Source organism: Oncorhynchus tshawytscha, linkage group LG14 (assembly GCF_018296145.1).
Source record: "Oncorhynchus tshawytscha isolate Ot180627B linkage group LG14, Otsh_v2.0, whole genome shotgun sequence".
NCBI classification, from domain to species: Eukaryota; Metazoa; Chordata; class Actinopteri; order Salmoniformes; family Salmonidae; genus Oncorhynchus; species Oncorhynchus tshawytscha.
In genome coordinates this window covers 16,227,572-16,251,414 of record NC_056442.1, presented here as the reverse complement: position 1 = coordinate 16,251,414, position 23,843 = coordinate 16,227,572, and the positions used below count along the sequence as shown (strand labels likewise).

General features: G+C 43.8%; 1 protein-coding gene across 1 annotated transcript; it reads left to right on the top strand.

Annotated features, from left to right (window-relative positions):
* The first annotated feature begins 4,481 nt into the window (after nt 1-4,481).
* LOC112266609 (insulin receptor substrate 2) lies at nt 4,482-23,659 on the top strand. Its single transcript, XM_024444236.2, is given in 4 exon segments — nt 4,482-5,997; nt 6,000-7,465; nt 7,736-8,241; nt 19,401-23,659. Coding segments are annotated over 4 exon segments (3,144 nt in total). The 5' UTR covers nt 4,482-4,830; the 3' UTR covers nt 19,406-23,659.
* Nucleotides 23,660-23,843: the final 184 nt, after the last annotated feature.

Below are 23,843 nucleotides of genomic sequence, written 5' to 3'. Positions count from 1 at the left end.
GTGGCGCAGAGTGACTCCCAATCACAACTGGCCGCGATTGGGAGTCCCATGGGGCAGCGCACAATTGGCCCAGCGTCGTCCGGGTAAGGGTTTTGGTCGGGTTAGGCCGTCAATGTAAATAAGAATTTGTTCTTAACTGACTTGCCTAGTTTAAAGTTTAATAAAATTAAAGACATTGTCAGTGATTTATTTATAATTCAAGGCACACTTAACCAGCATGGCTACCACAGCATTCTGCAGCAGTATGCCATCCCATCTGGTTTGCACTTAGTGGGACGATCATTTGTTTTCCAACAGGACCATGACCCAACACACATCCAGGCTGTGTAAGGGCTATTTGACCAAGAAAAAATGTGACGGAGTGTTGGCTCCCAAGTGGCGCAGCAGTCCAAGGCACTGCATCTCAGTGCTGGAGGCGTCAATACAGAACCTGGTTTGATCCTGGGCTGTATCACAACCGGCCGTGATCTGGAGTCCCATAGTACGGCGCACAATTGGCACCCGGTATCATCTGGGTTAGGGGAGGGTTTGGCCGGGGTTGTAAAATAAGAATCTGTTTTTAACTGACTTGCCTAGTTAAATAAAGGTTAAATAATATACATATATCAGATCACCTGGCCTCCACAATCACCCGACCTCAACACAATTGAGATGGTTTGGGATGAGTTGGACCGCAGAGTGAAGGAAAAGCAGCCAACAAGTGCTCAGCATATGTGGGAACTCCTTCAAAAAGTGTTGGAAAAGCATTCCAGGTGAAGCTGGTTGAGAGAATGCCAAGAGTGTGCAAAGCTGACATCAAGGGTGTAGGTGCTAACTTTTAAGAACCTAAAATATAAAATATATTTAGATTTGTTTAACACTTTTTTGTTTAGTACATGATTACATATGTGTTATTTCATAATTTTTTTCTACAATGTGGAAATAGTAAAAATAAAGAAAAACCCTTGATGAGTAGGTGTGGTACTGTATATGGAAAGAACACATGAATAAAGAGGGTGAGGGGGTTGAACGAAGGACAAAAACAAAGAAACAGAAATACATTTGCTAGACAAAAATATATGTTTGAATCATAAAACATTTATCACATATATGGAGAGAACACGTGAATATAGAGGGTGAGGGATTTGATCGAGCGACAAAAACAGAGAGACAGAAACATAGCTGTGTGAAGATGTTTGGGGGTGGGAGTGCCAACAGGGCCCGTACAGGACTAGTAAAATACCATAGCACTACTTTTGTGGAAAGGTTTTTGATTATAGGCTAGATAGTGAGGGGGTTGAAGGAGGGACATAAACAACAGAAACAGAAAAACATTACCGTTAAAGAGAGCGAAACAGGGTAAGAGAGCATTGAGGGAGCGAGGGAGAGAGTGCGTACATTCTGTTTCTTCTGGAACACTGTACTATACAGTGAGCGACGTGCGTTCTCTGTAAACATGTATGTATTTACAGCCTGCTGTGAGTCAGCATTGACTTTTTTACCCCTTTTTCTCCCAAATTGGTAATTACAGTCTTGTCCCATCCGCTGCAACTCCTGTAAGGGCTCAGGAGAAGCAAAGGTCGAGAGCCAATGCGCCACGTCCCCGCCAAGCCACACTGCTTATTGACACACTGCTCACCTAACCTGGAAGCCAGCTGCACCAATGTTTCAACTGGCAACTGTGTCAGAGTGAATGCGCCCGGCCCGCCACAGGAGTCGCTAAAGCGCGATGGGACAAGGACATTCCGACTGGCCAAACCCTCCCCTAACCCGGACGATGCTGGGCCAATTGTTCGTCGCCTCATCGAACCCGGATCTGTAGTGACGCCTCAAGCACTGCAGTGCCTTAGACCGCTGCGCCATTCGGGAGGCCCAAGATTGACTTTTTCAGTTTGTGGATTTTAACAATTTCCTAAATAACCAATACAAATGGTTTAAGTCACTGTTAATGGTTAATAACAACAACAATTCCCAACAAAAACAATGACACAAAAGTGTGTTTTCTGTTTGTCTCAGAAAGGCCAAGCCAGGCCAGGTTTCTCTTGGTGATTACCAGTATCGTAGCTATAAAGCCCTCTCCTCAGTACACTATATATTTTTGTCTGATAAGAGGTGGTGGTTAGTACCAAGAACACATGTTGTGGTCAAGCTTAAACCTCTGAATCAACACTTTAATCAAAAACAGAAAAATAGGCAATGGTCAAACGTCACAAGGATCACAAACACAATGCCATAAACAATAACACCAGAGAACAACACTTATTAGACACCCCTGGGGATTGTATTTAATCTGTTCTGACGTCTGTGTGTTTTGAAAGCTTATGAAACCAATCAGGGCAGCTGAGCCTGGAGGACAGGGGGGTTAAATGGGGTGTTGAGTGGGGTTTCATATGACTGTTAGAGGGTTGGGGGTGGAGGGAGGCTGTGACATTAAAGTTCAGAGAGCAGGACAAGACAAATCAAATGTAGGTAGTATTTAGCATCGTGGCCCACAATTGGCTGGATGATCCAAGAGTTGGCAGATATTTGCTCCTCTGCTTATTGTAAAGACACTAATGCTGCTTTTCAACTGTAACACCAGTGATACTAGTGTTTACACCCTTATGTTATACTAGGGAAAATTGGGTTTCCATAGCTATGGCTGACAGTGTAGACTTGTGAAGAGCATAGCCCATGGTGTTTCATAAAGAAAGTATGCATATTTTCCCCATTTATTTTCTCACGTTCTCACCATACAATTTAATTAAGGAGGAAATCAACACCTTTGCAGCCTGAATGGAGACTGTTTAATGTCCAAACCAGTCCACGGGGGTACGAATGCATAGCCGGCTGCATGCATTCCCTTTGGAATGTAAGAAGAAACCACTCAATATCATCCTCTGCCAGCCTTTGGGCTATTTATTTGTCAGTTAAGAACAAATTCTTATTTTCAATGTGTACCTTGTCAGCTCGGGGATTTGAACTAGCAACCTTCCGGTTACTAGTCCAACGCTCTAATCACTAGGCTACCCTGCCGCCCCGGCAATGAGGAGCAGAATCAACAACCTCTGCATAATCCAAACAGTTGCTTTGTGAGAAGATGTTGAACTTCACAGTTAGCCATTGTTATTGTAAAGGGCAGCTGAAAAGTACCAGTGGCCCCAAGTGAGAGCAGGTCCCCTTGAGCCATGGCCCAGTGAGATACGAATGCCAGCCCACATAGATGGAAACAGAAATGTCTGAGCCTTTTGTGTAAAACACTGGGGTAAATTCTGTATGGAAATGCACCATAAGACAAATCAATAAAGCAGTAGCTTTACAAACATAGGTGTTTTTCTAAGCAGGGACCATGAGCTTAGGTTAGCCTATATTAAGCACTTGTTTTTACAGCACAATGAATAACAAGTGTGTTGATGACGCATAGCCTACACACCAAATGGGAGTAGGGGGCATCATTTATCCATGACTGAGAATGTTGTGTTTGCTGAGAGGTCAACTGTGCATGCAGATTTGTATTTTAGAGAAAACAGAATAGGGCTAAGGGGTCGATTAAGTACATGAAATGAAATAAATGGTATTATATCTAGTCGAGTTGCTCCAGTAGGCCTGTATGTAACATCCCCAGACTGGAAGTGTCTTGTGAGACTATTACTATTTTTCACGCGAGAAATAAAGTTATATCAAAAATAGCCAGACGGTGGCAGCATTTCAGGCTTTTACGCACAATAGAAGCAAGTAAATAGAACCCCCCAAAACACATCTCATCCATGTCATCACCATCACGATGTAAATAGCCACCCTCCAACCTAAACGTGATTCCCACAGTATGACAAGCGATTACAATTATTTTGTTGAAAAACTATCAATGTGCATGGAAACACAATTATCACAGTTCCATCTGGAAGATCAAATGCTTTAAATTGCAGGCTTGTTGATGAACCATGAGTAGAAAGTAGAAAGAATATAGAGGTCGTATACGCAGTTCTCTGCTGGACAGGGAGAGGGATACCCAAGCGCGCAAAATATATCATAACGCACGGTTATTTAAAAGTAGGGCGATGCTTATTTAGCGATTGCGACGCTCCATGACATGCACTGCAGTCTCACAACAATGCGAATAGTGCTTAGCTACATATTGTGCATTTGATAAAGAATAAACATTCACAGTTTACCACATTATACAGGGTAGGCCTATTGTATTTCCACAGCAAAAAAAATAATAAAAAAATGTAATCCTCTATATTATGCACCGATGCTGAAGGCTATGCGCGTCTCTGCCAAAATGATCAGAGTGCAATGCAAGAGGCAACATCTAGCCTATTTCTGCTATGTAGAACGCCTGCATTTTGACACTTACTCGGTTATTACATCGTTACAATGTAGCGGAAGGAGGCGTTAATTGGCTATTTTGATACATTTTACCCTACGTTACAGTGATGTCTGCTGTACTATATGTACATGGAAAGGAAAAACGGGTAATATAGGAGTCGGGTTTAAAAGAACAGAAGGGATGGCTATGGCTGCAGTGAGTCGGGTCCCGTTTACCAGCTGTTCGTTCATTCCACCAATGAGTTGGGCAGAATTGGCTAGATTGACAGGCACGCCTTTCCAAGGTTGCGCCGCCTTTTATGACTGTGTAGTTTTCTTCTACTTTTTATTGCAAGCCAGAACTGGATGTAATAACGTCACATGTTGTTTTTCTCTCCAGCGCATTCACCGTGGTGTTATTTGGTGCTTAACTGTTGCAGACAGCGGGAGGAAATACCTGTCTCGGGTAATGGAATAAGTAAAACGGATTTACATTCGTTTTTTCGGTACTTTGGAAAATAGCACAAACAACTTCTCTAAAATAAGTGAAGCGTGCGCATTAGAATGGCGAGTCCTCCTACGAGTGGAGGACAGATGTTGTCTAATGTGACCAATAACAGTAATAACGTTAAGAAATGTGGATATCTAAAGAAACAGAAGCATGGACACAGACGTTTTTTCGTGTTGCGAGAACCCAGCGAGAGCTTTCCTGCCCGTCTGGAATACTACGAGAGCGAGAAGAAGTGGAAAAATAAGTCGGCTGCTAAAAGGGTGATACTGCTGGACTCATGTCTTTGCATAAACAAGCGAGCTGACTCTAAGCACAAACACCTCATCGCCTTTTACACCAAGGACGAATACTTTGCAGTGGCAGCCGAAAACAAGCAGGAGCAGGAGAGCTGGTTTCGAGTGTTGTCGGATATGATCGAAGAGGGGAAAGTCTATGACAGCCCCGCGTCTAATTCCACCTCTCTTTTCAGTTTCGAGGAGGCGAATTACGGTATGATCACGCCAACCACTGCCTTTTACAAGGAGGTATGGCAAGTTAATTTGAAATCCAGAGGACTGGGTCAAACAAAACATTTGATAGGGGTGTTTAGGCTGTGTTTATCCAGTCGGACTATCAGCTTTGTGAAACTGAACTCGGAGGTTGCAGCTGTCAGTTTACAGCTCATGAATATCCGGAGATGTGGCCACTCTGACAGCTTTTTCTTCATCGAGGTTGGTAGGTCGGCTGTCACAGGCCCCGGTGAGCTCTGGATGCAGGCTGACGACTCGGTGGTTGCACAAAACATCCACGAAACCATCCTGGAGGCAATGAAAGCCATGAAAGAGCTGTCCGAATTCAGACCTCGCAGTAAGAGTCAGTCGGCTAGAACCAACCCCATTTCAGTGCCCACAAGACGCAACTTGAACAATCTTCCCCCAAGTCAGACAGGGTTAGTGAGGAGGTCGAGAACAAACAGCATAGTGGCCACATCTCCAATGAGCAAGTTCACATCCTGTCGGATAAGGACTGCTAATGGGGGGGATGGCAGCATGGTCAGGCCAGTGTCTATGTCAATATCTATGAGCGGGAGTCCCACCAGTCCCCTCTCCAACCGGATCCCCCTGAGCCGGTCAAATACACTCTCCAGCGGGCGCATCTGCCAGATACTGGAGTCCAGCCTCCAGCACAGCCGCTCCTTGCCCGTCTCCACCCCCCAGGTTGCAGTTCCATCTGCCTCTCTCCCATGAGTGGGACCCTCCCCACCCCTGATGCGGTCCACCGCCCCTTCAGCTGCAGTGCCTCCATCTCAGGTTCCCTCAGTGACGCAAGCTTCATGCTATGCGACGAGAACAGCTCCAGCCCAGGCGACACCTCCAGGCTCCTACCCCTCACCAGGAGTGACACCCACGACTCCCTCTCCAGCACTCCCTCCTCCTGGGAGGCCAACGACCTGTGTGGCTACATGATTATGGACAGGACGAATGACCAACAGCGGGCGTGCCAGGAGGAGGGCCTGACATTGGAGAAGGCGTACAGGAAGAGGACATACTCTCTCACCACACCACGCCAACAGAGGGTGCCCGCCCAGCTGTCGTCTGCCTCGTTGGATGAGTACACCCTATTGTGGGCTGCCCACCACACCAACAGTGAGCACCACTCCAGAAACAGCTCCATCTCTGCCTCCCCAAAGGTGTCCTACCCCGAATCCAACAGAAACAACAGCAAGGCAGACGCTTACATGCCCATGAGCCCCATGTGTGTCTCGGCTCCCAAGCAGATCATCAATCCCTGGGCCCAAATCCACCAGGACGGGGGCGGCTACCGGACCAACTCACCCAGCAGCGGAGGCTCCTTGGAGGACAGTGGCTACATGAGGATGTGGTGCAGCTCCAAGTCGTCCATTGAAAGCCCTGACAGCCGCTCGACCTACATGAACATGTCCCCTAGCAACGCTGCTTACACCACCTCGCAGACCCCCCCAGACTACTTCCTGGAGCAGCTTCCGGGTGGTGAGCCTTCCATCTACTCTGCCGACTCCCTGCCACGCCCCACCAAACTCCACCAGACTTCCAAGGAGGTGGGGAACACTGATCACCAGTACGTCCTGATGAGCCCTCAAGGCCATCAGTCGCTAGGTGGGGAGTCAGATGACTACTACTCAGTGATGACCAATGCGGCCACGCTCAACTCCTCGGTGCCCTCGGCCATCAGACAGAGCCGGGGGACTGAGAGCCTGACGTCCCACCGGGGGAGGATGGGGCGACCCAACCGGCTGTCTCTCGACAGCTTTAGGATCCTGCCCAGCATGAACGAGCACCTCTTGCCCGGGGAACCCAGGAGCCCGGGTGAGTATATCAACATAGACTTCAGTGAGAGCACCAAGTACTCCTCGCTGTCAGCATCCAATGAGAGCCAGGAGTTGTCTCTGGGCTCCATCGGCAGCCAGCCGAGGTCCCCTCTCTCCGACTACATGAACCTGCACCACATCGTCTCGCACTCACCCAAGGCCAGAGACACCCCTGCTGGACGGTTGGACACGGTCCCTGAGTCATCCCTGTGCCCTTGTCTGGATGGGGAGGCAGTGTACCATCTCCGATCGAAGAGGGAATCCAAGTGCCCCCAGAGAGGCAAGGATGAGTACACCGAGATGACATTTGGACTTGGAATGGCCAACATGCCTCCCCAGTTCGTCCCTCAGACCTCAGCAAGGTACACTCAGTACTCTAGCCATAATGTCAGTTATAAATACATTATTCAGCAAAGTTATTTGTGTAGTTATAGAAAAGCATCTCAAACTATGAATAGGATTAAGATTCCCCTGGCACGGCAGGCACTTTATGTTGTGTTTGTAAGTGTATTAAGTTCAAGTGGATTGAGTTCATGATAAGTATAAAATATTTTCTATATCGCATCTATCTATGGATGTTTTGTAATAGACCATGTACTGTAATACATATGAACTCTGTTTATTATCTTCAGCCCCAGTGCCAGAGAGAAGAGTCTATCCCTGGGTGAGCAGGGCCTCCCTGTCGGCATTGGGGTGTTCCTCCTTGGCGCCGTCAACCCCGTGGATCCTGACAGGGCCGCTAAGGTGATCCGGGCCGACCCCAATGGGCGCAGGCGGCACAGCTCCGAAACCTTCTCCTCTACGGCTACCGTCACCCCTGTGTTCCCCTCGTTCGCCCATGGGAATGCCAAACGCCATAGCTCGGTGGAGAACCTGTCGATGCGGAGCAGCGAGGGCTCAGACGAGGAGTGTGACAGCCCCATGAGTAGAGAGACCTCTGCAGGCTTCCAGAATGGACTGAACTATATTGCCCTGAACCTAATGGAGAACTGGGACAGGGACCTGGAGGGACCTTGTTGCGAAGACCTGCCCACGGTCAGCTTTAAGCCGGCCACCAGCTGCAAGGGAGCCCTCCATGGATTACACGTCACGCCGTACGTCTGTTTGGGGTTCAAGGAGGCGGCAACCACTGTCAAAGGTGAGTGATGCTCCTGTTTGTGTGTGTGTGTGTGTGTGTGTGTGTGTGTGTGTGTTTTAACTGCCCATTTCATGGCTGGTCAGAGTTTGTAAAGGTAGGGTTAGAGGTCTGCAGTGGTCATATACTTAAGGCAATGTTGCTGAAAACAACTTTGTCCATACTTTATATGAAGAAACATGATAATTAAATCAACGCATTTTTAGAAATGGGTGGAAAATAATTTAAATGCTTGTTGACTGGCTGCCTTAGAGACTATGAGACTTTGATGGTATGTTTGGGGTGAAAAATGTGTCCAACTCTATGGTGATCATGGACATTTTAGTTTATGGCTTCACTCATTTATACTGGAGGGTGCTGTCACTGTCAACAACAATAAGGGGATTTATATTGCGTGAGAGGAAAACCTGAATGAAGGACTGACAATGAGATAATTAAAAATGAATGTTATTTCAGTTAGTACAGCATAGGCCCCCTCCTACTACTGTTCAGCTTGCTATTCTGCCAAGTGTATTGTGATAGACGAGATAATGAAAAACACATCTTTCGAAATGGACACGTTGAGATTATTTGCTGGTGGCGGCCTTGAATTTCTAATGTTTACCACCGAAGATGCGTAGGTGGTACATGTATTCAAAACGGACCTGCTGCGTGAGGAATGTTGGACTTTTGAAATCACTGAAGTAAACAAGTGGTGGGTGGGTACGTAGGCACCATGACACTGCAGGACAAAATTGATTTTGGGCACCAGCCATTTTATAAAACAAGTGAGAAGTGTTTATTCTCTGTGTCATACTAATTACATTAGAAAAGACACATGAGCGAATATGGTTGATCGAATTACACACTGATATAACGCACAGTGCGCAGGCGAGGTGTATACATGAACAGTGAAGAACGAAGGGTTTAAATAATGTCAATATAGATTAATGTCGATATAAAGGCTTGTTTACATTAAACTTACATTGATCTCCTATTGAGAAGCACGTTTTTTGTAGCAATTATCATTGTTTATGATTATCACATGTTTAATATATTGCGCAATGGCATCACCTTTAGGCTTGGGTGGTATACCATATACCAGGGTATTTGTAAATAGCCACAGGATGGTTTTTCATTACCGTCAATACTGTTTAAACAATTTCTTGGAATTAAAAAAAAAAAAAAAGTAAATATTTGTAGCTACTTTTTAAGTAAATACCTGCAGTCAACTTGTGCAATACATTAGGAGATAAAGAACATTGCGTTCTTAATTTCACAAGCTACATTTTTATGAAGCTTATGGTAGTACCCAGTCACGTGTCACGTGGTGTTTCACCACAAGTATGGAGTCATAACAATGTGAACGAGTGTAAGCATCTTCTGACAGGTGGTTGGTTTCATTAGGTCTAAGGCAGCTATGTGTTCTCGGGGAAACCAGATAACCACGGTGGGATCCAGACAGGAGGAGTCTGAATGTAGATGCCTTCTGATAGTGTCTGAAGGTCACAACCCTCAAAACAGGTTTTAACACACACACAGAGGTCTCCTGAAGAGGAGACCTTACAGTTTATCATAACATAATTTATTAACCCTTTAAACGGTATAAGGCCTTGGTTTAACCTTCTTCAGAACCACACATGCGGAGATCATCCATTCACCTACTCTGCATCACAAAGACACAGTGGTTGGAACAAAAATCGCAAATATGAACTTATCAGACCAAAGGACAGATTTCCATCGGTCTAATGTCCATTGCTCGTGTTTCTTGACCCCAGCAAGTCCCTTCTTCTTATTGGTGTCCTTTAGTAATGGTTTCTTTGCAGCAATTCAACCATGAAGGCCTGATTCACTTAATCTCCTCTGAACAGTTGATGTTGATGTGTCTGTTACTTGAACTCTGAAGCATTTATTTGGGCTGTAATCTGAGGTGCAGTTAACTCTAATGAAGTATCCTTTGCAGCAGAGGTAACTCTGGGTCTTCCTTTCCTGTGGCGGTCCTCATGAGAGCCAGTTTCAGTTTTCCGTATTGACTGACCTTCATGTCTTAAAGTAATGATGAACTGTCGTTTCTCTTTGCTTATTTGAGCTGTTCTTGTCATTATATGGACTTGGTCTTTTACCAAATAGGGCAATCTTCTGTATACCCTCCTACCTTATCACAACACAACTGATTGGCTCAAATGCATTTAGAAAGAAAGAAATTCCACAAAATTAACTTTTAACAAGGCACATGTTTTAATTGAAATGCATTCCAGGTGACTACCTCATGAAGCTGGTTGAGAGAATGCCAAGCGTGTGCAAAGCTGTCATCAAGGCATAGGGTGGCTACTTTGAAGAATCTCAAATGTAAAATATATTGGTTACTACATGAATCCATGTGTTATTTTATAGTTTTGATGTCCTCACTAGTATTCTACAATGTGGAAAATAGTAAAAATAAAGACAAACCCTTGAATGAGTAGGTGTGTCCAAACTTTTGACTGGTACTGTACATCTACTGTAATAAAACTTTTCACGTTATTCATTCATAAATACTCACCTGCAGAGCTTGTATGCAACTCCTTCAGAGATCTGTTTAGGAAAGTGCTGTAAGAATGCTGTACTCAAAGTAGGGATCCAGCCTAAGAAAGCTAGAGCATCTTGTCAGTGTTTTTATGACACATCAGCCCTCGGCACTGCCTGTTCCTTCCATGCCTCAGTCAGAAAAGCAGACCGGCAATAAAACATGCTGCAGCCCCAAACACGCGTCACTAAATCATCCAAGGCATATCCCAGGTCCATCTGACTGTCCTGGTGTCACTGTCAGTTTTCTGGCCCAGAATAGTCCCTGTGGTAGCTATAAACAAACCAATGTTCCAGTCTCGGGGGCAAGGCACACGGAGTCAGTGTTTTGGCAGTCATTCACTCATTGTACCTTGTAAACATTGAGGTGCAGGAGACTTGTTGACAGGTGAGTTTTTTTTAGTTGCTTGCACTTTTATCAAACAGTGTGTGTGTGTGTGTGTTTGAAAGAGAGAGCGAGCGAGAGCGTATGTGACTGTTTCTCTGTGCGTGAGGCCTCATCCATGTGCGGGTCCCTTGGAGAAGGTGTCCACGCCAATGTCTTTCATGTATTTGGCTAGTCACTAGTCGCTCCGCAGGTCAGAATAATAAGTGAGCTCGTTGTTTACTAGACACCAGGTAATGACGAGGTGTCACGTTCGGAATTCCTGTCTGTGTTGCAAAGGCTGCTGGGAGGGACGGGTCAACTGAACATACATTATTATCCTAAACTCCCTAGTCCATGCTGATGATAAGCATACGCCACCCAGGCCTCCCGGGTGGCGCAGTGGTTAAGGGTGCTGTACTGCAGTGCCAGCTGTGCCACCAGAGACAACCGGCCGTGACCGGGAGGTCCAAGGGGCGACGCACAATTGGCCTAGCGCCGTCCATGTTAGGGAGGGTTTGGCCGGTAGGGAAATCCTTGTCTCATCGCGCACCAGCGACTCCCGTGGCGGGCCGGGGCGCAGTGCGCGCTAACCAAGGTTGCCAGGTGTACGGTGTTTCCTCCGACACATTGGTGCGGCTAGCTTCAGGGTTGGATGGCGCTGTGTTAAGAAGCAGTGCGGCTTGGTTGGGTTGTGTATCGGAGGACGCATGACTTTCAACCTTCGTCTCTCCCGAGCCCGTACGGGAGTTGTAGCGATGAGACAAGATAGTAGCTACTAAACAATTGGATACCACGAAATTGGGGAGAAAAAGGGGTAAATAAAAAATAAAAATAAAAAATAAAAAGATAAGCATACCCATAATGTTGAAAATATGAAGAGCAGTACTCTGGAATATATTGTGTTGGGTTGCCCCAAACATAACACTTTGTATTCAGGACATAACGTTAATTTCTTTGACATTTTTTTTTTGCAGTTTTACTTTAAGATGCCTGCTTTGAAATATTTGTATTCTGTGCAGGCGTCCTTCTTTTCACTCTGTCATTTAGGTTAGTATTGTGGAGTAACTACAATCCATCCTCAGTTTTCTCCTATCACAGACATTAAACTCTGTAACTGTTTTAAAGTCACCATTGGCCTCATGGTGAAATCCCTGAGTAGTTTTCTTCCTCTACGGCAAGTTAGGAGGGGCGCAGGTATCTTTGTAGTGACTGGGTGTTGGAGGCATTGGAAAACCTCCTTGGTCTTTGTGTTTCAATCTATGTTTTGAAATTCACTGCTCGACTGAGGGGCCTTACAATTATATGTATGTGTGGAGATGAGGTAGTCATTCAAAAATCATGTTAAACACTATTATTTCACAGTCCATGCAACTTATTATGTGACTTCTTATGCACATTTTGCCAAAACAATGAGGATGAATACGTATTGACTCAAGACATTTCAGCTTTTATTAATTTGTAAAAATGTACAAAAACAATTATATTTTGACATTATTGGGTATAGGCCAGTGACCCAAAATCTCAATTGAATCCATTTTAAATGTATGCTATAACACAACAAAATGTGGAAAAAGAACTTGTGGAAGAACTTGACTGGCCTGCACAACCCCATCGAACACGTTTTGGGATGAATTGGAACGCTGACTGTGAGCCAGGCCTAATTTCCCAACATCAGTGCCCGACCTCACTAATGCTCTTGTGGCTGAATGGAAGCGAGTCCACTCAACAATGTTCCAACATCTAGTGGAAAGCCTTCCCAGAAGAGTGGAGGCTGTTCTAGCAACAAAAGGGGAACCAACTCCATATTATTGCCCATGATTTTGGAATGAGATGTTCGACGAGCAGGTGTCCACATATCTTCGGTGACTTCTTGCTAGTCAGAGGCCTAATACGGTGTCTATCTTTAACTTCAAAGCCACACATTGAGGGAGAGAGACATGGCAGTTTTGCTAGGTACAAAGTATCAACTCAGCCATCCCAGGTATTTAGAGCCTCCGACACCATGTGCGTCTGCCTGGAATGCCAACCCAGGGTTGTTTTCGGATAAACGGCGCCCCTCAGACAGACTCCCGAACTTCCCTCTCCGTCACTGTCAATCAGTCAAAGGACTTGGGCCTCGGCGGTGATGGATAGATATTTTGCGTGATTATCCAGATGACAGTTGGTTGCATAAATAGAGAGGTCACAGAACAGTCACTGTGTTTGTTTAATTTCTACCTTATCGGCAGGCCAGGGCACGAGGGCACCAACTCTGTTTAGCATACATTAGTACACAGAGGTAATGTAAATCCTATCACAATGACCTGAGAGTGTGCTAATGTGAGCTAACCCCATGACCTGGGTGCTCATCATAGGTGAGCAAGGTGTTCAGAGATTAGTAGAAGTGGCAGGCAGAGGTTTAGGGATGTCTCTTCCTCTCTGGAGACTAATAGCCTTTTATCTGATCAGGTCTGTCTTGTTTTTCAATCCCCCTCTCTCTCATTTGACATCACTCTCTGTGATTTGACGTCAGGTGTTTTGCCCTAATGGCTGGCAGCAACGAGGGTAAACACCCAGAGTTTTTGGGTGCGGACACACACACACGTGCGGACACACACTTGGGCCTCCTTGAGAGGAGAGTGAGTGCTCCTATGAGCGGTGCTCGGTGAAAACTGCAAACTCTTCTTGAGTGATGGCAGATGGCTCTGCATCCAGGAGGAAGGGGGGATAATGCACCTGCCACGCACCACTATCTCCCCGTCAACCCCCACCTTTGTCCCCTCCTCCACCCCCACTACCTCCACCTCATTACCGATGGACCACAAGCATGTAGCACACGTGGCTCTGAGAGAACTTGCACAATTGGTGGCTGACTAAATACTTTTTTGCCCCACTGTATGTGTGTGTGTATATATATATACACTTTTAATGTAATAACGATAATTATCACAATATTAATCAAATAATGTTTTAATCTGTTTTTATCTGCTTCAGACTCAAGAATGCCTGAACAAACCAAAAGCTTTAATGTTTCTTATTTATTGTCAGAAGTAGAACTCTCAAATAAACCGTTACAATTCATGAGTAAAAAAAAAAAAAAAACGAAATAAAATAGTGCAAGTCAATATGCATTATTACTGTTAGCCTAGTGGCACATCACAGTTGAAGTTGGGGTAGTTTCAAGAAAGACAAGTCTGTCTTTGGTCTCTGGTTTTAAAGCTGCCCTATGGCAGGTCACCTGTGCTAAAAACACATCCGGAGGGGGAGCTGGTCGCAGGAATGCACAGGTAGCGCTTTGCCAGGTGGCTGACTTTGGGAAAGTTTTTTTGGGTGGATCTTCCACCAGTCCAGTGGATTGGCTCCACTGTCAGCATCAGGAGACTGAAGGTAGCAGTTGAGTTCCTTTTCTACCAGCTGGATTTCAGTGAGACCTGTGGTAGTGGAGCATGGCTTTTTGAAAAAACTGCCCAGTGACTTTCTCTTTTTAGCTGGCAGTTGTGGTGAAGCAGCATCATCGTCTCCCTGTGCTGGGCTTGGGTTTTCATATCCCTCATTGACCATCTCTGAGACAGCTCTTGCTTTTATGTGGCCCACCTTCTCCTCTTTGATGTAAATGTGTTTTAAACTGAGGGTCAACCAACGAGGCTCATCTTTGGCTAGGTCATCATATTTCTCATTCAGATAGTCCATGACTATTGTTTTGATGGTTTGGGTGAGCTCTGTTTCACCATCATCAGGTTTCATGACCTCTGTATTGAATAGGTGTAATACTAGCTTCAGCTAAGACACACTGACATAAGACTCACCAGACAGAGCATCTGTGAATTCTAGGAGTTGGCTCAATGCCTGGTTGATGGACTCAAGAACGTCTATATCTGTATAGGTGGGAGCTAAGTGCCGGGTCTTCTTGTCACTGAACAAGACCTGTGAAATGGCTTTATCCTGCTCCAGTACTCTGCACCACCTTTTGACTTGATCCCCACTCTGTCACCAATTTGTGCTGGGGTAGGTTGTGTTCTTTTTGAGCAACTGCCTCTCTTCTTTTTCCATGAATAGGATAAGGCACCTACCACTTTCTTACACACTCCAATTGCGCGATCCACCCCTTTGTCTCTACCCACTCTCTCTAAGAGAAATCAAGAGATTTTAATAAAATGTTAAAATACCAATAATCCCTTTAGTTATGTACAAATGTAATATTTAACTTAATCAGTTGATGAAAAAAATGCACATTTAGTTTCATCTATCCAATCACTTCAATATGCACAATTGACAAGGTTACTGACCAATGGCCAAGTGCAGATGCTGTCCAAAACATTTCAGTCTGGTCCATTTGTTGATTTGAGCGGCTTTCGCCACGTTCACACCACTATCCGTTGTAATGCAGACCTGTCTGTCTTGACTGAGTCCCCAGAAGGCGAGAGCATCAATAAGCCCCTCTGCTTATAGCTTGGTCGTCGGGAAAGTATGGTGTTTATAAGATTCCACTCTTTGTCAATATAGAAAGGCTCGGACATGCGACTAGACCACAGATCGGTAGTAGTAGCAAAATACGTAATATCTGTCTTGAGCTGTTCCTCAACTTTTTCCCTACACTCTGCGTAGAGTTTAGGCAGTGCAGTGTGAGAGAAATGTTTGCTGCCAGGGAGCACGTACCTGCGGTCAATTAAATTGATAAGCCTCTTGAAACCTTCATTTTCGACTGTTCTAATTGGTAGCATGTCTTTAGCAATGCAATGCATAATAGCATTTGTGATGTCTTTTGTCTTTTTGATGTTTGCTTGTAGGGCATAAACGCTGTCAGTGTTGACTGCTTCGGGCAAACATCCCTAGATTGGCTGGTGCTTGAGGGGTGTTTATCAATATCGTGACGCAAACTCAAACTTCCTGCTTGTTCCAAAGAGTAATTTTGCTTCAGATGGTGAAAACGTTTTGTTGTATTACCAGACTTGGTAGCCCCCTGTCTACAGCACAATATGCACCGAACATTGCTCTGCTCTTTGTCGGACTTCAAAAAGCCAAACCACTTCCAAATTACTGAAACAGTTTAACCCTTTTTATCAATTATTTCTTTGTTGGAAGCTGCTCCTTCTCCATGGCTATCACTGCCACTGTTTTCACCTCCATCACTAATTTTTCATGGTTAATAGTGGCTACTCCATCACTCAAGGTGCTAAGTGGTTTTTAGTGGGAGTATACCTCTCCAAGTGCATATTGTCATTTCTCCACATGTTCCTGCTGCATCACAGAGGTGAAATGGACTGCTGTACCTAATTACTCTATATCGACATTATCGAAAATTCATCTAAACGTTTTATATTGTTATTGAGGGAAGTAATTACCTCGATAATTATTGATATTGATTTATTGCCCAGCCCTACTGCACACCATGTGCTGCCTCTGTTGCTGCTGCAGGTGCAGCCCAGGGGCCAGTCTAATGTCCATCAACCTGGGGAGGGGTACGGGGGGTTGAGGTGGGGGGATGAAGCCGTAGCCAGTAGCTCACTCTCTAGCACAGCTCTCTCAGATATCCATCCTGTCCGTGACTGTGAATCAGATTGTTCTTCATCTCCAGATTGCGTGTTGAATCGGTTGTGATCAAAGATCATCATCATTTGTCAGTGCTGCTTTTGGTTTAGAACACCCAAATACAGTAGAATAGTGGAGCATCACGCACGCCAGATGCAGATTATTTTGATTTGTCTCCCCCTCTGCTCCCGCTCTTTTCCGCGGGCTTATTTTCTCACTCCTTCCTGCTCTTTTCCAATTCTCTCTTTCCTCTTTTGGTGTTCTTTTCTCTCCTAGTAGTTTTTTTTGTTTTGCTTACTCTGTGCTACCGCTCTTTTCATGTTTCTCTCTTTCACACTCCGTTTAGTATCACACACAAACATCCCCTCCAAACACACGCACTGCTGCGTCAGAGTTTCCAGCAGGTGGCGGTTGCAGTGCAGACGCTGTGACACGGTGACTAAACTAGGCCAGGATGTTCCCGGCGCCAGATAACCAACGCGGCAGGCGTCGCCAGGCAGCACTCCCTTACATTTATACTCAGCAGCTGCAGCCAGGGTTAGAGTTAGAGATGAGATTACACACCGTATGTGGCTGGGGATTAGACACCGCAGCCGTGTCCAGGTTGCTCGTTATGGAGGTGGGATGAAAGGGTGTGTGCATACACACTCTGTCTCTCTCTCTGCCTTAGACTCACATTAACACACACTATCTTCCAAAACCATTCACAAATTTGCTTTAGTTGTTAGCTGCACTGCAGTTCAGAAGCCCACCATACCATGGCATGTGTATTATATGTGAATAAGCAGTCTATGAGATGTACAATCACTGAACAGCAACATATCAGAGCCTTTGCAGTGAGGTACAAGGCTCTCTGCCCCAACCGTGCCCTCTGTAATACGGTTTGCAGGGCCACTCTGCTCTCCTGCTCTGCTCTCCAAGCCCCCATCATCGCTGGCCGGGCCCATTTCTGGAAGACCCAGATGGCATAGAGGAGCTCCACAGCTGGTGCTTTATCCCCCTACTGCAGTACTCCTAACCCCCCTCCTCCCCTCCTCAGCCCCTACAAAGCTGCTGCTGCTTGCTTGGCGTGATGGCGTCCCAAACGCATCGCTCCACTGAGCTATAATAATAATAACCCTCCTTTTTCTTGATCTCCTTATTGTTATGATAATCATTATTATAACAAGTAATGTCATTATCATTAGTTGGCTTAGTATAGCAACCTTGTATAGCCACCATCGAGCTGTAGGCCTAAGTGCATCCTGTTTAGTCTTAGGCCAAAGTAAGTTATGGTATTATGTTTCAATACTTACATTACTGGTAGCGTATATACTGTATCAATCATTAATTAATTCATGTTATCACACAGCATACAAGTCATACATGATTTAAAATGCAATCAACCCTTTAGATTTAAAATAAAATAGCAAAGTGACTCTTGAATAATTAGCATAAACAATAAATAAACATGCATTTTGGAAATTGCATTCACTAATGATTGCGACTGATTTTAGACTTTGCTGTAATAAAGGCTTTACCAAAAAAAGAGACTCTGATATGCTTGTCATTTATTTAGTGTTGTTTACATTGTTCCAAACAGTCAGAGAAAATGTATTGTAATCAAACAGCACCTGTTTGGCAATTGGCACACATAATCTGCACTCAGTGCTTGCTCCTTAACTTATTTTTCTTCATCTCCAGTATTTTCCATAACATTTACCTCCTTAGCAACCTACACATTCCCCCATTTTTGAGTTCATTTGTCAAGTCCTCTGCATCCATTTTGGTGTCACATGTGTTAACATGTTCGGGGTTTGTTGAATTTATTGATGTGATTATGATATGCTATAGGTCAGGCCCTATTGGTCACATGCATGCGATGCATACATGTGTTATATACAGAGAGCAAGGGTTGAGGGAATAGAGAATGTTTTTCCTAAACAAATGAGGGATTTGGGTAACAGACTTTTTCAGTCACAAATGGCTGTCGTTATATTGCAGCCTCAGCAACACGGACAGCGCGATAAACACTGTTGATGTTATGTGGTGGTCGCTCCAGCAGGGAGAGAGGGAGACGATGGGTGCAAGTCACACAGCCACTCGCTGTGGGTTTTTTTGTAACACAGCGTAGAACCTTTTGAACCCAGCACAATCAAATAAGTTGTGGTTGGACTCCCTCTAGTTGTGTGTGCGCGAGAGCCGTACGACGCACACTTGCTGTTCCGGTTGTCTAGTTGTTGTTTTTTACCCCAACAGCTACAGATATAGGATCTTAATATGAGCTACAGCAGGAGAATAATCCTACAGTAACAGGACATGTGGATTATAGTTGAGCAGGAAATTTCTCAGCAACAAAAGACTGATCAAATTTAGATCCTACATCTATAATTCGGAGTGTGTTGTTGTGACACACAAACAGGCTCAACATTGTAATCTCTCCGAGGATGGAATGAATGGTAACAGGAGTCTGTTTTACATCTATCTCTCTCCAAATGTCAGATATAACTGTGGGATTTTTGGTCTATAAGAGTTGTTTGTGGTAGCAGTGGAAACTAAGAACCCTAATTTCAAATCAAATCAAATCAATCAAATCAAATCAAATAATTTGAGGTAGCTTGACTGATATAAGATATTTCTAAGAAATCCAAGAATTACTAAGCTAATTGCAGTCTGTATTGACTCAAAGCGCTATGTAATGCAATGATACTTAACATGCTCTTCTCTCTCTTTCGCTCTTTCATTCTTAACCCCCCCCCCCAAGACTGAACAGGACAGTGAACGATCCAAGCCCTCATCATCCATGCTCTGAGATGGACAGTCATACATTGGGGGTGGCCGAGACAACCTGCTGCTGTGAATGAACTTGAGAAATAAGGCTGTGACCCAACAAACATCCCCACCACGACTAACTCCCTCGCCCATGGACGGGAATCCTAACACTGGTGTTGTCCCAGAGACTCTGTACTAAAAAGAAGATGGGGCCAGAGGCTCCTGTATATGGGGGACCTCTGTATGTGTCTAGAGGCTATATTTCTGGCTCTGTTCATTTGTTTTGAATTTTCCCTCTCGTTTTTTGGTTTTGTCTCGTGGACTGTGAGTAGCCTGTCTGTTGACCCACAAGACAGGACATGTAAGGCACAGTACTTACACCCTCCTCAAAAGATTAGTCAACAACCCCCCCCAAACACACAGCACGCATATATTATTTATTTACTTACATGAGTATGGATGGGTCGAAGTTTGTTTGTGTAAAAGCAGACACCATGATAGTTTCAGTAACACATTCGCTAGCAAACCATTTAAAATAATCCAATCCCTACCTCAGAAAGAGCAAGGCCGCATACTGAGTAATGTATGTATATTTAGGTTGTATTTATTTTGGAATGCTTCATAAAGACCAACCCAAAGCCTTACGGTCTTTACTGTGGTTGTATTTGTAAGGCACAACAAAGACAATCTGATTTATTCTCCTGCTATTAAAGTATTTTCTTAATTCTAATTTCATGCAATATGATACTATTTAAGAGCATTTATTACTAGTTCCAGTTATGAGATGAGAAATATTTTTTTAAGTACATTCATGTAGTAAGAATGCAAAGATGTTGGTCTGTGTACTTCCTAGTAGTAGTCGGAACCTAAACTAACCCAGGCATTTACTGTATTTGCAATGCATTACCCATAATCCCTAGCTGTAACCTGATTACATGATAGAACATCTCAATGATTTAGTTTTTGGGGTAGAACCACACGATTTTGGGGTCATTGGGATTGCCGCAGTCACTGCTGGCGTAAGCAGGAGGAGTACATAGTGCCAGGGTCCTGTTCATTAGGCACCAAACGGAAGAAAATGGACTGAAACAAGGGAAGACTACTTGGACATATACTGTAAATGTTTGGTGCCCTAATGATTTACTACCCAGTTTTCACAACTCGTTAGATTGTAACACACTAGAGACACATCTGAATGTAGTAGAAACGACCATTGAAAATTAAGTGGGAGGGGGAGACATTTATCAAACTGTATTATTTAATATGTACTACACTTATGAAGTATTTCCTCAAAGGCTTTTTTTGTGTAGATTATGTACATAAGAGTTTATCTGAAATAGGATTTCGATTGTGAAGATACATTTAGTCATGTTGCAATGAAATTACTAAACAATGTAAAGAAAATATTTTTGAAAATTATGTTTTTGGATTGTAAAATGTATGACTTTACCCCCTCACATTTACTTGTGAATAAGTCTATAATATTTAAAAAGAGAATTACCTTCAGTATATATTTAGTTATCTTTGCCTTGTTGACAACACTTTCACTATTGAATATGCCATATGGGTAAACACATTAACTTAGTGTAACCAAATGTACACATTGTGTTGATTTATATTTTAAGTTTTTTAACAAAGGAAACTATTTTGATCTTTGTATACCTTTCTACCTACTTTTTATGCTTTTTTTTGTCACTGGAGACATATAGTGTATATATATATATATATATATTCAACAGTGCGCTCACTTTTAGTGTATGTCTACTGTTTCTTACTCGAGAAGATTGAAATGTGAACTATACTGAGATGGCACAGATTGAACATGTCTTCATAACTGATTGATGCTAAAGAGATTTTTAATTGTATTAGTCACCAACTAACACTTTTTTGTTGTCTCAAATGGCATCCTATTTCCTATGTAGTGTACTACTTTTGACCATGGCCCAATAGGGCTCTGGTCAAAAGTAGTGCACTATGTAGGAAATAAGGTGGCATTTGGGACTCATGGACAAACTCATGTAATGGGTTGAAATGAAAAGAGAACTCTCCTTCCCATCAGGATATTCTAGGCGTCTGAGTATTTCTGCCTCTTTCTGCTGCTTGAAAAATTTATCCTATTTAGGAGGCCATAGAAAACTAATTCAGCAAATAACTTCCTTCCTGGTTAGTGTCGGACTCAGGGCATAATTGGGCAGCCAGAGAGGGTCAAGAGGGTTCTCTCTCTCTCACTCACACCACAACACTCTCACATCAATAGGCCAACTGCTCCAGTTCTCAACCGTAGTGCACAGAGTACTCAGCTCTATTGTCCCTGTGGAGGCTCTATCCCTCCTAGGTACGCTTGATGGGACAAATAACACGCCACTGCGAAAAAAACCATAACAGAGACCATGTCCTCTCTCCATTCAGAAGATCCCTGCACATTTGCATCCCCATAACTCCCATCGGGATATTCTTGGGCTTTTTAGTATCGTTGCCTTTTCCTGCTGCCTGGAAACATTTTCCCCTTTTAGAAGGAGACCATAGGAAGCTCATGTTCAGCAAATGACTTCCTTCCTGGTTAGTGTCGGACAGGGCTTAATAAGGCAGCCAGAAAGGGTCTCTCTCTCACACATACGTGCAGTACTAGATGACTGGAGCTCAGAAGCCAGGCAGATATGAGTCTTATGCAACGCCTGTCATCATATCAAGTACAAAGTGTTCCATACCCCCACTGAGCTACTGTTCTGTTCCAGTCTCACAGGCCCTGTTTATGGACATATTTTTTTCAAACTACAGCAGGAAAGAAAGGATGGATAAGAAAATAGAAGAAAGGGCGCCTTCAGTCTTCTTTGAGAGAGCTTGTTGTATGACCGCTGGTGGAGTGTGTTGGGGAAATAGTTTCATCTGATCATTTTATCAGCATCTGGAGGATATGGGAAAACATAATTGTTTCACCGCTGCTGCATATATACACACACAAAAATTATAACCAAATCCTTTCTCGGTCTCATTCTCTTTTGCTCTCACACCTACGCACCCAGCTGAGAGGAACACTGAAACACAAATAGAACCCCCACAACCCCAGCTGCCTTGGTTTTCTTTTGACCCTGGGGCTCGACCGGAGGTTCAACCACACGACCGAATGTGGTCAAAAAGCACTGACCTCCACAAAAGGACCACACCACGACCTCAGAGTGACAGTGACATTTGGCCCATCAAATTAAGCTTCCTTCAAGGGTCCTTCAAATTCTCTCCATCTCCCAACATCTGGTCGTGTTAACTTCACTGCTAAATCAGAGTTTTCCAAACAGTTCCAGAGCATTAAAGAATACACATCCACCATCTTCCATCTGCCTTTTCAGGCTTTCAATTTACTCTTGAAAGTTGCAATAAATAGAATGCACAGGGTGCATTTTCAAAATTGGGAAGTCCATGAGGAGTTTTCCTCTTGTCATGTTGGTCATGGCAGACCTTAGAGATTATTTATTAATGTCCAGATCAACTGCCCACTGGGCACAGATGTCAGTTCAATGTCTATTTTTGATTTAATTTGTTAACTAACGTGAATTTAATGTGAAATCAACAAAAAATGACACAATGACATTGGATTTAGGTTCAAAGTTGGGTGAAAAAAATATGAAATTCCCAAACTCCCAAGTGGCGCAGCGGTCTAAGGCACTGCATCTCAGTGCTTAGAGGAGTCATTTTGGTAAATTTCTTCAACAGATGATCAAGTCTATATAATTATCAAACATATATTAGTAATGGAAAGTAAACACAGACTCTAAGTATTAAAAATCTCCTTTAGTAATACAATTGTAGGCAGAAGTTGGTACAGAGTACAGTATATGATAGCTCTCCCCAGGTTCTGCAAAATGTCTAAGACATCCTGTAACATATAGCCTCCCCAGTCCTCCTTGTGTGACTTTCCCTGGCAACAAATTATTATTTTTTCTCCTTACAGTTTCTCCTTACAGGAGACCTTACAGTTTATCATTACAATTTATTAACACGTTTAAAAGGTATAAGGCCTTGGTTTAACCCCTTCAGTCACTACAGACCCTGGTTCTATCCCGGGCTGTATCACAGTGTCATCTGGGTTTGCCTGGGATAGGCCTTCATTGTAAAATAAGAATTTGTTCTTAACTGACTTGCCTAGTTAAATAAAACATTTATAAAAAGTTTTCCATGTTGATTCGACGTCATCACATGTAATTTCTTTGTTGAAATAGCGTTTATTAAACCAGTTTTTGCCCAGTGGGTAGCCCGTATCTACCCCCAAGCCATAAGACTGCAAAATAACTACCCGGACTATCTGCATTGAACTCTTTTGACTCATCACATACACTGCTGCTACTGTTCATCTCTCATGTTACCTAGTCAATTTACCCTTAACTATATGTACATACCGTGCATTTTCACATTTTGTTAAGTTACAATCTTATTCTAAAAT